The 13,615-nt window shown below is 50.1% G+C and overlaps 2 protein-coding genes across 4 annotated transcripts in view; one reads left to right on the top strand and one right to left on the bottom strand.

The window, feature by feature from the left end:
- Syngr4 (synaptogyrin 4) overlaps positions 1-5,711 on the bottom strand; it is a 12,074-nt gene extending 6,363 nt beyond the window's left edge. The window contains exons 1-2 of one of the 2 annotated variants that reach the window (XM_013353653.2): positions 5,608-5,711; positions 4,547-4,747 (exon numbers count right to left, since the gene is read on the bottom strand). In XM_013353653.2, coding sequence (XP_013209107.1) covers positions 4,547-4,639 — 93 coding nt within the window. In that variant the 5' untranslated portion in view covers positions 4,640-4,747; positions 5,608-5,711. Of the gene's footprint in view, positions 1-4,546; positions 4,748-5,551 lie in introns of both variants that reach the window. The other variant, XM_013353654.2, reaches the window with a different exon arrangement.
- A 94-nt stretch (positions 5,712-5,805) lies between these two features.
- Tmem143 (transmembrane protein 143) overlaps positions 5,806-13,615 on the top strand; it is a 21,439-nt gene continuing 13,629 nt past the window's right edge. For both annotated transcript variants that reach the window (XM_026789159.1, XM_005366765.3), the window contains exons 1-3: positions 5,806-6,049; positions 6,372-6,603; positions 7,927-8,031. In XM_026789159.1, coding sequence (XP_026644960.1) covers positions 6,027-6,049; positions 6,372-6,603; positions 7,927-8,031 — 360 coding nt within the window. In that variant the 5' untranslated portion in view covers positions 5,806-6,026. The remainder of the gene's footprint in view (positions 6,050-6,371; positions 6,604-7,926; positions 8,032-13,615) is intronic.

The following is a 13,615-nucleotide window of genomic DNA, read 5'->3' as shown; positions in this document are numbered from 1 at the left end:
GAAAAAAAAAAGAATTTCTTCGAGCATGGAAGGGTCCTAAGATAGCTAGGGCCAGACCCAGGGATTGGGGAAGTTCTCTGGGGTTACGTGGCCAATGGACTGTATAAAGGGTGAGAGTGAGAGAGAAATTCACAGAGCAGGCTGGGAGGGAGAACAGAGCCCTGAGGAATTCAGAGACATTTTGGCTCTAACCGTAAACAATGGGAAGTTGTGCAGAAGAAAAAGGAAAAGTTTGATAAGATTTGAATTCCCAGGGACAAGTTCTGCAGGGTGTGTATGTTTGCAGCAGTGCAGGTAGGACCTCCATTAATGTGTGAAGAGAAACTCTTTCACATCCTTCAGTGTGTGGGGTGAGGTAAAAGCCTTCCCTAATCACCTGCCTTTGTCCCGTCTTCCTCTCTCTCCTTCAGTTATCGCTTTATAATAAAAATAACTAGGCTCTCTTCTTGCCAAGTACTTTCTAGTTAAGTTCATGAAGGAAGGCTGTAAGATGGTCTGGGACAATGGTTCTCAACCTTTCCTACATTATGATTCATAACAGCAGAATTACAGTTATGAAGTTGCAATGAGATGATTTCGTGACACGGCACTAGGAAGGGTGAGGACCACTGGTCTGGGAGCTAAGGCTCAGTCTTGAGGAAGCACACTGCTCATGCCAAGATGAGGCCAGGAAAGAACAGGAGGGCACATCAATAATTTTTTTTTTTTTTTTTTGGTTTTTCGAGACAGGGTTTCTCTGTGGCTTTGGAGCCTGTCCTGGAACTAGCTCTGTAGACCAGGCTGGTCTCGAACTCACAGAGATCCGATGCCTGCCTCTGCCTCCCGAGTGCTGGGATTAAAGGCGTGCGCCACCATCGCCCGGCACATCAATAATTTTTGAATATTCTTTTTACCCGTGCTCCTCCCTGCAAGTGTGTACCACCTCACAAAGGGAAGTACACATTGTTGATTCCCTACAGCACTACAACACAGCAGAAAGCAACATGTTTCTGACTCTGCAAAGCTGCGTAGTTTGAGCAAGGCACTCAGACCGTGGACCTCAGCTTCCCAGTGTGTTTATGCTGTGGAGAGCAGTGGGGGCTCAGGTCTGGGAACTGCTCAGGACAATATTGGTTCACAGGACTCACTAGAGAGGAAGCAGACCCTTAAAGTTAGCTGCTCTAGGGTGGGGCTTGAGTCCAGCCCTCCTGACTTCTGGGTCCCAGGGGCTGTTAGTCCACAGTGGAGCCTAGGGCATTGGAAATGTGGGGAGGGGCATCAACTAGCTGGGGATCCTATTTCCTTGAAGGCTGAGACCCATCTCTTTCAGCACCCTCCTTCGCTTGTCTCCAGGAGGGGAACAAAGATTCACGAGTTCAGATACCAGCTGGCAAGAAGCACGGAGGACACGAATACCAGCTGCCCAGAGACTCCCACTGAGGAACTAGGCCAGGGGAAGGAGACTGTTGGGGAGGGAGGATGGGAGCCCAGGCAAAGTCCATGACCACAAGGTCTAGCATGGCTGGCTGCCTTCTCCCTGGCTTGCCCTTGCCTGTACCAGCTGGGATCCCTGCTCCTTCATGCCTGCTTCCCCTGTCCAGGCACTGGAGACAGTGAGTGGATCTGAGTTTGACTTCTTCATTTGATGGGTAATGACCTTGACAGATCGATCACTCAACCTCTGTCTAGGAGTCTCAGTTTCCCCTTGGGTTATACATATTAGTATATCCTTGTCATAGGTTGGGGTGAGGAGAGAAGGCACCAGGGAGCAGTGTGTGACAGTCGTAAGTCTCCTCTTCTGACAATAAAAGACAGCGTGCACCAGTTCCTGTCATCTCAGGTTCCTCCAGCCCTCTCCTCCCTCACAGTTGAGAATTAGTTCAGTGACAATACTTGCTATTTAAGGAGAGCTCAGCATTTGCCAGCCTCCTGCTAGTCAGCATGTATATGTATTGCCTTGTCTCATCTTCACAGCAATCCTGCCCAGGAGTGGGGGTATTGGGCGCTTTTGTTACAGATGAGGACACGGGTTCGGAGAAGATGGATGTGTCAGGCCACAGTCTGACCATGTAAGTTAGTGAGCCAAAGGGTCATTTCTGGGAAGGAAAGGCGCTGCTGCTGCTGCTGCTGCTGCTTCTGCTGGCTATGCCTGGGGCAGCCCAACCAACAGGGTAGTTTGTCCCTCTGATGGACATATAGGCTAAGACTCAGAGTTAGGCCTGTCTGAATTGTTCCAGAGGACAGTGAAGATAGTTTGGATACTCTGGATTGGGAACCTGGGGAGACTCTCACTGCAGAACCAGGTCAGAAGGATGGTTCCAGCTCCCATGACCCTAACCAGATCTCATCGTTGCCTCAGTTGCCAGTTCTGTCTGGGGAAAACAACAGAAGCAGAAACAGGCTGGCTGAGCATGGCTGGCTCATGTCTATATCCCGGCACTCAGGGAGGCTCAAACAGAAGCTCTGTTATGAATTCAAGGCCAGCCTGGTTGGGCTACAGAATTAAGAGCCTGTCTCAAACAACAAAAATATACAAAAGACATCCCAGATGTAAAAGAGGGTGTGTGGGGGCATGACCATGAGACGGCTCAGTGGTTAAAAGGATGTACTGCCTGTGGTCATTTGAATGGGAATGGCCCCCATGGACTCATATGTTTGATTTTTGTTTGTTTTGAGACAGGATCTCTCTATGTAGCTTTGGCTGTTTTGGAGTTTGCTGTGTAAACTATGCTGGCCTCGAACTCACAGAGATCCTCCTACCTCTGCTTCCTGAGTGCTAGGATTAAAGATGTGTGATGGAGAAAGGTCATTGGTTAATAAAGAAACTGCCTTGGCCTGTTTGATAGGCCAGCCTTTAGGTGGGTGGAGTAGACAGAATAGAATGCTGGGAAGAAGGGAAGTGAGGTCAGAGACGCCATGCCGCTTCCCAGGGCAGACGCTATGAAGCTCCAACCCAGGATGAACGTAGGCTAGAATCTTCCTGGTAAGCGCACCTCATGGTGCTACACACATTAATAGAAATGGGCCAAGCAGTGTTTACATGAATACAGTTTGTGTGTTGTTATTTTGGGGCATTAGCTAGCCAGGTGGCCAGGAGCCAGGTGGCAGGGACGCAGCCCATAGCTCCTTCAACAGATGTGTACCACTATGCCTTGGCCAGGCTCATATATTTGAATGCTTGTTCCCTAGTAGGAGGAACTATTTGGTAAGGATTAGGAGGTGTGGCCTTGTTGGAGGAGGTGTGTCACTAGGGGTAGACTTTGAGGTTTCAAAAGCCCATGCCATTCCTGTTTTCTCTTTCTGCCTCTAACTTGTAGATAGGAAGTAGGTGCTCAGCCACTGTTCCAGCTCCATGCTGCATACCTGCATACCTGCTTGCTGCCTTGCTCCCTGCCCTGATGCTCATGGACTCACCCTCTGAAACTCTAAGCAGGCCTTCAATTAAATGCTTTCTTGCATAAGTTGCCTTGGCCATGGTGCCTTTTCACAGCAATAGAACAGTAACTAAGACGCTGTGCTTACAGAGGATCCAGGTTTCGGTTCCCAGAAGCCCCGACTGTCAGCTCTGACTGCACTTCCAGATGATCTGGCACTCTCTAGCCTCACCAGTGCCTACATGCATGTGGTGCACATAAACTCATGAAGGCACATTCAAATAATTTAAAAGAGAAGGAAGCAGTGCAGGCTAAGCCCATACGCCTAGATAGATGACTTCTGTACTGATGTTGAGAGGCAGTGATTGGTTCGATGTCAAGGCCACACAGCATGAGTGTCCTGACTCTCTGGGGATATGGTGGTGACTAAAGGGTGCACAGAAAGCGTCAGTCCCATGCCTGACAGTGACCACTCACACCCCATGCCTGAATCTGTTGCGTACTGTCTTCTTCTCATCTGTAGATCTTTTCCTGTTTGAAATAGACCTCAGACCCTGTTTTCCCCATCCCCACCTGGGAAATGGAAAATGAATGGGTATCTTATAGAACGCAGTGGTACTGTCTCTTTCTGTGTTAACTTTAATGGAGGCTGGTTAATGGAATTTTCTGGCATGATGAAAATGTCCTGAACCTATGATGTCCAATGGGAAAGCCACGAGGTACTTGCAGCAGCTCAGCCCCTGAAATATAGCCTTACTGAGTGTAGAATGCTATTTGAATTAAATTAGTTGGAATTGGAGTAGCTCATGTGGTTTGTGGCTACCCCACTAGGCAAGCAGTCTTCAAATGCTCTGATTCCATTTATCAAAATTATGGGTTTTTTTTGGGGGGGGGATATTTTTCTTCTCCTTTAAAGGGTTCTTTTTCACTTTTTTCTTTTTCTTACACTGTCACCTAGACTAGCCTCAAACCCATGACAATTCTCCTCCTGCAGTCTCTCATGTGCTGCTATTACAAATCATGCCCAAGTTTGTGGGGTCCTTTCTTGTGGTGAGTTAACTGGTATTGAGAACGGCTAGCTGCATGACCAGATCCTCAGTAAAAGGTGGCTTCAGCTTTAGGCTCCTGTGTGCTTGTTTCCCTATCTGACCCCTCCCTCTTCCCAATCTGAGAACTGATCCGCAGGGTCTCACCCCTCCGCAGACCCTCGAGATGCTCTTTGGTCTCTTCAGAAAGCGTACAGTTTCACTGTCCGCCAGGTCCTGCAGGCTTTCAGGAAGATGCATGGTGGCTACTTTTCTTTGGGTGTCCTGGAAGGTAGGGGCAGGGGTGTTAGGTGCTGCTTTCTGGGCACCGCTGTCTGTGTGCTTCAAGCCCACCCTAGGCCTCAATTGCTGCAAGACAACACAAATGGGAATGTCTGAGTCGGGGTGCTGGGAGGTGGGAGCATTGGCTCAGGCTTGGGTAGGGTGGAGGCTGGAGTCAGCGTCTGGTGTCAAGGGAGGATTGGGTGTCCAGAGGTGGGAGCCAGTTTGAGACCGAGGGTCCCCTGAACTGGACTCCCAAGGCGGGGAAGGATGGACTGAGGGGCTGTTAGGAGCTTTAGGAAGAGAGGGGAATAGGATGAAGGGGTTGCTTCAGTTTTCAGTAGTCAGGAATATGGGGTGAGAACCTGTTGGGTGGTCCTGGGTGCTGGGGTAAGGGACGATAGGTTCTGGGAATGGGAACCCAGGTCCTAGAAGTTGGAAGTAGGCTCAAGGACTGTTGGAGGTCTCAGGAGCCGATAAGGGTTCTGAATACCCTGGTATTGCGAATACAGGATGAGGGTGATGAGGGCGATGAGGGTGACAGACCTGCTGGGTCCTCAAAGTGGTTAGGGACATGGGACACTAGTGAGGAGGGTTGTAGACGAGAGTCCTAGCTCCCTTGGCGTAGAAGGCCCTGGGCGGCCCAGGCATATCGAGATATTCCCTGACTTGGGTCATTTCCCATAACATGAACCTTGCTTAGGCTTTAGCTCTGTCTCAGGAAGACACATTGTCTCATACTGAGGTCTGGTCTGTCAACCGCCACTCACGGGACAACCTTCTTAGAAGAGGGCCTTCTCTCACCCCAGGGGGGCGCTGCCGGAGGAGGAGCACCTATTCTCCGAGAGCCGAGGAGCACCTATTCTCCGAGGGCTGAGGACCAGCGTTCACCTTTGGGAGCTAGAATCCTCGTCTGCCTGCCCTCCTCTCCCGCTCCCGGGCCACACCTCTAGCCTCCTTTTGGGTCCCCTTTATCCGCCTTTTCTGTTCTCTACAGGTGATTGGCTGCACCCAAGTCCCGCCCTTTCTTTTCCACCTATCCGAGCTGACTAGAGGATGGGCGTGGCCTCGGCCGACGTTGGCCGGGTCGCCGTTGGCCGGGCGCGCACTCGACGGCCCGACCCGCCCCAGCCTCCGGACTTGTCGCACCCGCCCCGCCTCTCTCTTTGAAATAGCGGGCCGGGTGACGCTTCTTTGGCGCGTGCGCATACCTAAACACAGATTAGCGGTGAAGCATGCGTAATTGAGATAAAGGCTCTTAAAAAAAAAAAAATGGTTTCAAAGACCAGGCTCTGCGCATGCGTCTGTTTGCTGAAGCCTATCCTCTGGGCCCAGGATCTCTTCGTGCACATGCGCAGAAGGCTCAATGACAGTCGCCCGTCGGCTAAGGTGAGGGAAGGGTGGGGGATTGCATGGCCCAGGGAGGACGGCCCAACACCCGCTATTAACTTTTCCTGGTTTCTCAACACTCCTGAGATTCACCTCGCTGTCAAAGCTCCGCAGAGACCACCTGTACCACTACAGAGCCCCAGAGCCTGCAAAATGTTCCAAACTACGACCTCAGCCCCTAGTCTGTAACCCACCTAAATGTGCAGTGTAGAAGGAACCGGACAACAAAGCTAAGATAGAGACTGTTTCCCCCGAAGGGCGGGGTGCGTGGAGGTACTGCCTCCAACTGACCTTTGACACCTCCTCATTTGCTTATGTTTAGGCTCTGGGAAAGGGGGCTGGCCATGTTGCATGTGACCTGGGGGTCCAAGGTCCGAGTATGGTCCCTGGTGCCTGCTCTTCTTGGGACTCCCCGGTCCCTGTCGTCCCTGGCGAACAAGATGGGGGAGTACCGAAAGATGTGGAACCCCACGGAGCCCCGCGACTGGGCCCAGCAGTACCGCGAGCGCTTCATTCCATTCTCCAAGGAGCAGCTGCTCCGCCTCCTGATACAGGTACTGCCCACCAGTGGTCTAAGAGCCTGGGGACTACAATTTCCAGCCGACCTTGCGACTGCACCACTATACCTACTATTGAGGACTGCTCTAGCGCCTCCCGGGAGTTGTAGTTCTTGGTCCCTTAGCATGCCAGCAGTTGCAAGAAGAGTTAGAATGCAGGGGCAAGAGCTCCAAGATGAGTTGCCTAATGAACTCCAGACCCGGGCTTCTTCCGGGCTTTAAACAGGCACTCTGAGACCTGAGGTTTTCCCTTGAAATAGATTTAACTGTCTTCCTCATCATTACTTTCTACTACGTAATAAAATCGTACCTTCAAATCTATAAAAATAATTATTATCATCACACTTTGAGTTCTTACTCTGTGGCCCAGGGCTACATGGTTGTCATGTATAGAACCATCAGAACAACTCAATAAGAAAGACCACCATCAACCCGTTTTTCAGGTGAGGTAGAAGCAGAGCAATGACTCACATTTGGTTGACTCTACGAATGAGTGCCTTACCTCACTCCTGATGTACTGAGAGTCTGAGCTCTCAGTCCGCCATTACTGTCAGATCTACCGCTGCTGGAGACGATCATTACTCTAAGTTACTTATTGATCGCCTGCCATGTATACCAAGTCCTATGCTAGACTATATACCCGTGCACATAGTGCACATATGGATGGTCTTATTAAAATTTCCCATAGTTGGGCTGGGAATATGGCTTATTAATTAAGAGCATTTGTTTCTCTGCGGGAGACTCAGGATCTGCTTCTAGCACCCACATGGTAGTTCACAGTCATGCATTGCTCTAGTTCCAGGGGATTCAATGCCCTCTTCTGACGGCCATTGGCACTAGGCATACACGTGATGTCATGTACATACACACAGTCAAAACACACATGCACAAAAAATAAATAAATTCTCCATAGCCATCTGCTGACGAGGAAACTGAAGCTCAGGCAGGTTTGGACATTTGTCTGGATAATGGCTACCTTCATGTGGCACTCTGGAGCCAGGTGGGCCTTCATGACCCTCTGCAAATGGCTTCACTGAGCCTGTTTCCCCCTTTGAAAAACTGGGGTTCTAACTCCACCAACCCTCTCTCTTCTCTGGGGGATGATTCTGTCAAGAAAGAGCACCTGCCACACGGCACACATTCTGGGAATGTTTAACATTAGTGCGGAGCAGGTGCCCAGCCTCTGGCTCTCCCTATGCGATGTATACTGCGCCTGTACAATTGGTCCAGAGTTCCCATCCTGTATGTGGGTTACCATGAAAGGTAACTTCTCTGGAGGAAGAGGAAAGAAGCCTAATGAGGTTTTCTTCTGGCTACCAGGAGTTCCACTCCAGCCCAGCAGAGAGAGCGGCTTTGGAGGCATTCTCAACTCACGTGGACTTCTGTACCCTGTTTCACTACCATCAACTCCTGGCCAGGCTGCAGGTCTGTCATGTCTTGTCATGCATGTTTGCTCTTTGTCTGTTTAGTACTTAGTACATGCTTGGAGCCTAGCTCTCTTTTAAGTTCTGAGGATAGACCAGGACAGATGTAGCCATACGCTCATGGAGTTGGCACTTCAGATGGGGAGCCAGAAAATAAAATGAGTGTAAAATATGATGTCTGGGTGCAGGATCTGAAGGGAGAAGGAACTTTCTTTCCTTCCTCTGCCTCCTCCTCCTTCTTCCTCCTTCTCCTTCTCCTCTCCCCTCTTTCTCTGTCTCTCTCTGTCTCTCCCTCTCTCTGAGATAGTGTCTTATTCTGCAGACTAGGATCCAGGATGCTCTTGAACTCACAGAGACCCACCTGCTTCTGCTTCCTTTGTGCTGGCTGGCATTGGAGGTGTGTGTGGCAGGATGCCTGGAGGAAGTTAGTTATCTGAGCAGCTTGTTGGCCTGCGGAGGATGACAGGAAGACTCTCTGCGGTGAAGAAGCTTTGGAAGGATGTGCTGATACTGAGACTAAGAGGATTAGTGTTTTACACTAAGATATGGTAACAAAAATGCAACCTATTGGGTGTTTTACACATTAGTGTTTGAGCTCTAAATATCAACTCAAGGCATCCAGGATCTAGGACCTAATGAGGCTGTGTTTTGGTTTTTCGAGACAGGGTTTCTCTGTAGCTTTGGAGCCTGTCCTGGAACTAGCTCTTGTAGACCAGGCTTGAACTCTCAGAGATCCGCCTGCCTCTGCCTCCTGAGTGCTGGGATTAAAGGTGTGCGTCACCACTGCCCAGCACGAGGTTATTTCTCAGCCTTGTCCTCACACATGGGAGGGTTGAGCAAGAACTATGGTCTCTCATAAGGATCTCCGTGAGGTGATGGGGGAGAGTCTTCTGGCTTGTGTTAATTTTTTTTTTTTTTGGGTTTTTTGAGACAGGGTTTCTCTGTGGCTTTGGAGCCTGTCCTGTTACTAGCTCTGTAGACCAGGCTGGTCTCGAACTCACAGAGATCCGCCTGCCTCTGCCTCCCGAGTGCTGGGATTAAAGGCGTGCGCCACCACCGCCCGGCTCTGGCTTGTGTTAATTTTATTGGTTAAATAAAGAGACTGTCTTGGCCCTTTAATAGGACATAAAATTAGGTAGGTGGAGTAAACAGAACAGAATGTTGGGAGAAAGAAGCTGAGTTGAGGAGTCGTCATGGTTCTCCTACCGGACACAGACGCAGGTTAAGATCTTTCTTGGTAAGCGCACCTCGTGGTGTTACAGGGATATTAGAAATGGGTTAGATCAATATGTAAGAGCTAGCCAATAAGAGGCTAGAACTAATGGGCCAGGCAATGTTTAAAAGAATACAGTTTCCATGTAATTATTTCGGGTAAAGCTAGCCGTGCGGGTGGCTGGGTGGCAGGAAGCGGCCCACCGCCCCTATTATTTCAACAGAGAGGGCCCTCGCCGCACCACCTCAGTCTAACCGGCTAGTGTCACATCACAGCCTGGAGGCTGACCCTTTTTCTCTAGCTCGTCCATAAATTAGACAGAGCTGATAGTTTAGGTGCAGCCATAGTTATAGTGACAGCAAAGGCCACTTGAAGCCGCCAAGGCTACAGGCCAACCAGAGGTTCACTATGAAGGGCATCCCTATATCCCTAGGTTAGGGCTCCTTCCCACCAGCTGGTGAGGGGCCAAATTTTCTTGACATGGTTGAGGTTGGGACCCCATAGACTACTGAGTTGATTTCACATTCCAGCTTCTGGCTGCCCCCCTCTTCCTTGAACAACAACAACACTTCTGAGCCCCGGGTGTACTGTGTCTGGCTGCAGCTTGCTCTGCTACTGCTAGCCCCATTTGTACAGACAAAAAGCTAGGATCTGGGAATGTTCAAGGTCACAGGGATCACAAGTACTGGGTCAGTCCCAGATTTCCTCACCCTCCACCACCACCATGTTCTGTCACTGGGGCACATGTGGCTTCTAGAGGTAAAATTAGTTCTTTTTATATATATATATATTTGTTTATTTAATATTCTGTGTGTATGTCTGCAGGCCAGAAGAGGGCACCAGGCCTCATTACAGATGGTTGTGAGCCACCATGTGGTTGCCGGGAATTGAACTCAGGACCTTTGGAAGAGCAGGCAATGCTCTTAACCACTGAGCCATCTCTCCAGCCCCAGTAAAATTAGTTCTTTTCCAAAATATTTTGCTATGTAAAATTTACTGTCCTTCCCTCTCTTCCTCCTTCCTCTGAGTCGGGGGGGGGTCTCACTATGTAGCCCTGACTGGCCTTGAGCTCAGAGATGTGCCTGCCTCTGCCTCCTGAGTGCTGTCGTGAAAGGAGTATACCACCATGCCTGACCTTGCTATGTAAATGTTTAAATACACAGAGATGCAGAATAGAATATGAGATACCATTATTGCTGGGGCAGATTTCCTGGTCAGGAGCTAGGAGGTAGAGGTGCCTTAGCAAAGAAATTTCTGAGGAGGGTTTGCACAGGGGAACTGGACCTATGGTCAGTGTGAGCAGGCACCTCTAGTGGTCTCTTAGTAGAAAGTGCGGTAAAGGCATACTGAAGTCCTGCAACCACAGCCCTAGTCATTGGTTCAGTGCCCCAGCCTGTCTGGACAATCAGTCCCCAGAACATGGGAAGTGGAGTTGGGATGGGGGAACCTTGCAGGTGGAGATACTGCTGGCCTTGGGTTCTGTGTCACCAGCTGTGTGCTCAGATCAGGCCTAGACATGGTTAGATCCTGGGTCTACTTTGAACATAGTGCGTTCAGGAGTGCTTTATGCTGGGACATGGGCCAGTGAGAAGAGTCCAAAACAACCCAGGGTATACCCTTCTCACTGAGGCAGGGAGGATGGTGAGTGGGCAGCGTTTGGGTGCTGCCAGGGGTAGCCTGAAGCTGCAAGGACTGGATCAGCTCTGGGCTGCACATCAGGACTCAGGTGGGAGGCCCCAGGCCTTTTGTTCTCTAGCGACGTGAGGCTCCCCTGAGCCTGGAGATAGGCACTGAGTGGGAATGGTGGGGACCGACAAGAATCAGAGCCCCTTGTGAGTGTAGAGGACTGGTCTGTAGCTACTGAGGCTGGCTGTGACTCTCCATGGAGGTCAGTATGCAGATTCTGAAGTGGTGCCTCCTGGAGCCTGGCAAGATACACTGTTGTACCAAATCTGGCAGTGCACTCCTATAACCCCAGCATTGGGAGGTGAAGATCACGGTTCAAGATCAGACTTGGACACATAAATGTGTTTCAAAAAAGCAAGCAGGACCAATGACTCAGCTTATAAGGGATGGGGAAACTATCAACCAATCACATCTAATTAGGGTGTGGCTACCTGGGGCCCAAGTAGAAATACTGGGAGATCCTGGTGCGCCACTGCCTCTCTCTGCGCGGTGCCCACCGGACATATAGGACGTCGGACGTCCCACTCTTTTTTTTTTTTTTTTTTTTTTTGGTTTTTCGAGACAGGGTTTCTCTGTGGCTTTGGAGCCTGTCCTGGAACTAGCTCTTGTAGACCAGGCTGGTCTCGAACTCACAGAGATCCACCTGCCTCTGCCTCCCGAGTGCTGGGATTAAAGGCGTGCGCCACCACCACCCAGCTGAGTTTCCCCTTTTTAACTATTAAAATATAACTGTTATTCTTGAGCTGGTCTGGTTATTTACCGTACAGACCTAATTCCCAACATAAGGATGCTTGCCACTAAGTGTGATGACCTGAATTTGACCCCTGGGATCCACATGGTGGAAGGAGAGAACTGACTCCTTCACGTTATCCTTTGACTTGACACCCATGTTGTGCTGTGTGTTACATATGCACACATACAGGCTGAGAGACGATGGCTCAGTGCTTTAGAGCACGCGCTGCTTTTCCAGAGGCCCCTTTGGTTCCTAGCACTCACATCAGGTGACTCATAACCACCTGTGACTGCAGCACCTGGGAGCCAATGCCTTCCTCTGGCGTCACAGTAAACACACATGCATAGTTAGAAGAAAAATAAATCTTAAAAATTACGTAATAAAGTAAAACTTGTTCCTCAAAAGCTCCAGCATGGCTATTGAGGTGATTCAGCAGGTGAAAGTTCTTGCCATGCAAGCTTGATGACCTCGGTTCCAGCCCCAGCACCCATGTCAAGGTGGAAACAAACACACCAATATTACATGCAAGTTTTGTACGGCCTTACGGGTGTATGATTCTGCTTCCCAACGGCAATGGAAACCTTGTCAGGGCTTTATTTATTTATTGAGGTGTTGTCTCATTGGTAGCCCAGGCTGGCCTCAGATCCACAAATGCACAATCCTCCTGCCTCAGCCTCCCAAGCACTAAAGGGCTTTTGTAAGTAAGTGGCAGATCTGGGTCCATAGCTCAGTTCCACATCTGTACCCAAGGATGACAGTGGTCCCATTTTCACATGCTGGAAATGTGCCTCCAACCTGCTTCGAGCAGAACAGAAACATGTGCAGGATTTCCGTTCGCCCTTTCTGTCCTTTGTTGAGATGTCACGGCAGTGTGAGAGAGTGAGCTGGCTGCAGGGCCCAGGAGACTTGAGTGTATCAGTAAGGTCTTGAGACCATCCAGATGGGGAGGCCATGCTCAGGACTCAAGCAAAGTTGACCACAGACCACATCCTCAGATGCCCAGAAGGACCTTGAGGGATTGCACGGCTGGGACTGAAGCTGCATCCTTAGAAGATGAGGATGACGATGAGGGGAGGGGCTGTATCCTTCAGACTTCGCCACAGCCAGGCTCTCCTCTGACAGCTTTAAGGTAGACACTTAGGCATGGCATATGGCCTGATGCGCCTCCTCCTCATGTTCCTTTTCTCCCTTCTCCCCTTCTCCCTGCTCACTGCTTTCCCTATTTACCCCTCCTCATGAGTCGCTGTCCAGCACAGACATGCTTTCCCCAGTTCACTGTACCCACCCACAATGCAGATCTAACCACCACGAGCTTCCCATTTGTCTTTGCTTGTTTTAATTTTTTAAGATTTATTTTATATGTATGAATACTTTGCCTACTTGTATGTATGTGTACCACATGCAGGCCTGGTACCCACAGAAATCAGAAAAAGACATCAGACACCCTGGGATACCTGCTCAGAGATTGTTCTGAGACCGTGTCCCTCAGTTGTGGGCTGGGTTCCACTTCCCTCCAAGGCAAGTCACATTGTTTGGGACCAGATAGGCTGGCAGCTGTAATTCTCCCTCATCTTGCCCCACCCCCAGAGGGTTGGGGATGTGGGGGGCTAGGGCAGATTTGAGGGGCTCTTAAAAAGATTCACCTTTCATTCCAAATTCAGTGGAAAGCTGTGAGGCGAGGCTTTGCGTTAGCTGTAAGTGGGGAGAGCCCATAGGTAAACAGAAGCCTCAGCTGGGACTGGAGGGGTCAGGAGAGACAGGGTTCAGTGTGTGAAATCAGGAATTGAATATGGGTCGATGATAGGAGGGAGCCTGCAGATGAAGGATCCTGGGAGGGGGATAGGCTGGTGCTGTGGCCTGCGCAGCCTGGATAGCCAAGACTGGCGCGCGGGTGTGTGTGTGTGTGTGTGTGTGTGTGTGTGTGTGTGTGTGTGTGTGTGTGTGTGTGTGTGT

This window comes from Microtus ochrogaster, unplaced genomic scaffold, assembly GCF_000317375.1.
Source record: "Microtus ochrogaster isolate Prairie Vole_2 unplaced genomic scaffold, MicOch1.0 UNK14, whole genome shotgun sequence".
Classification (NCBI taxonomy): Eukaryota; Metazoa; Chordata; class Mammalia; order Rodentia; family Cricetidae; genus Microtus; species Microtus ochrogaster.
Note: the sequence above shows the minus strand (reverse complement) of the source record. Positions and strands in the feature narration are given on the sequence as shown.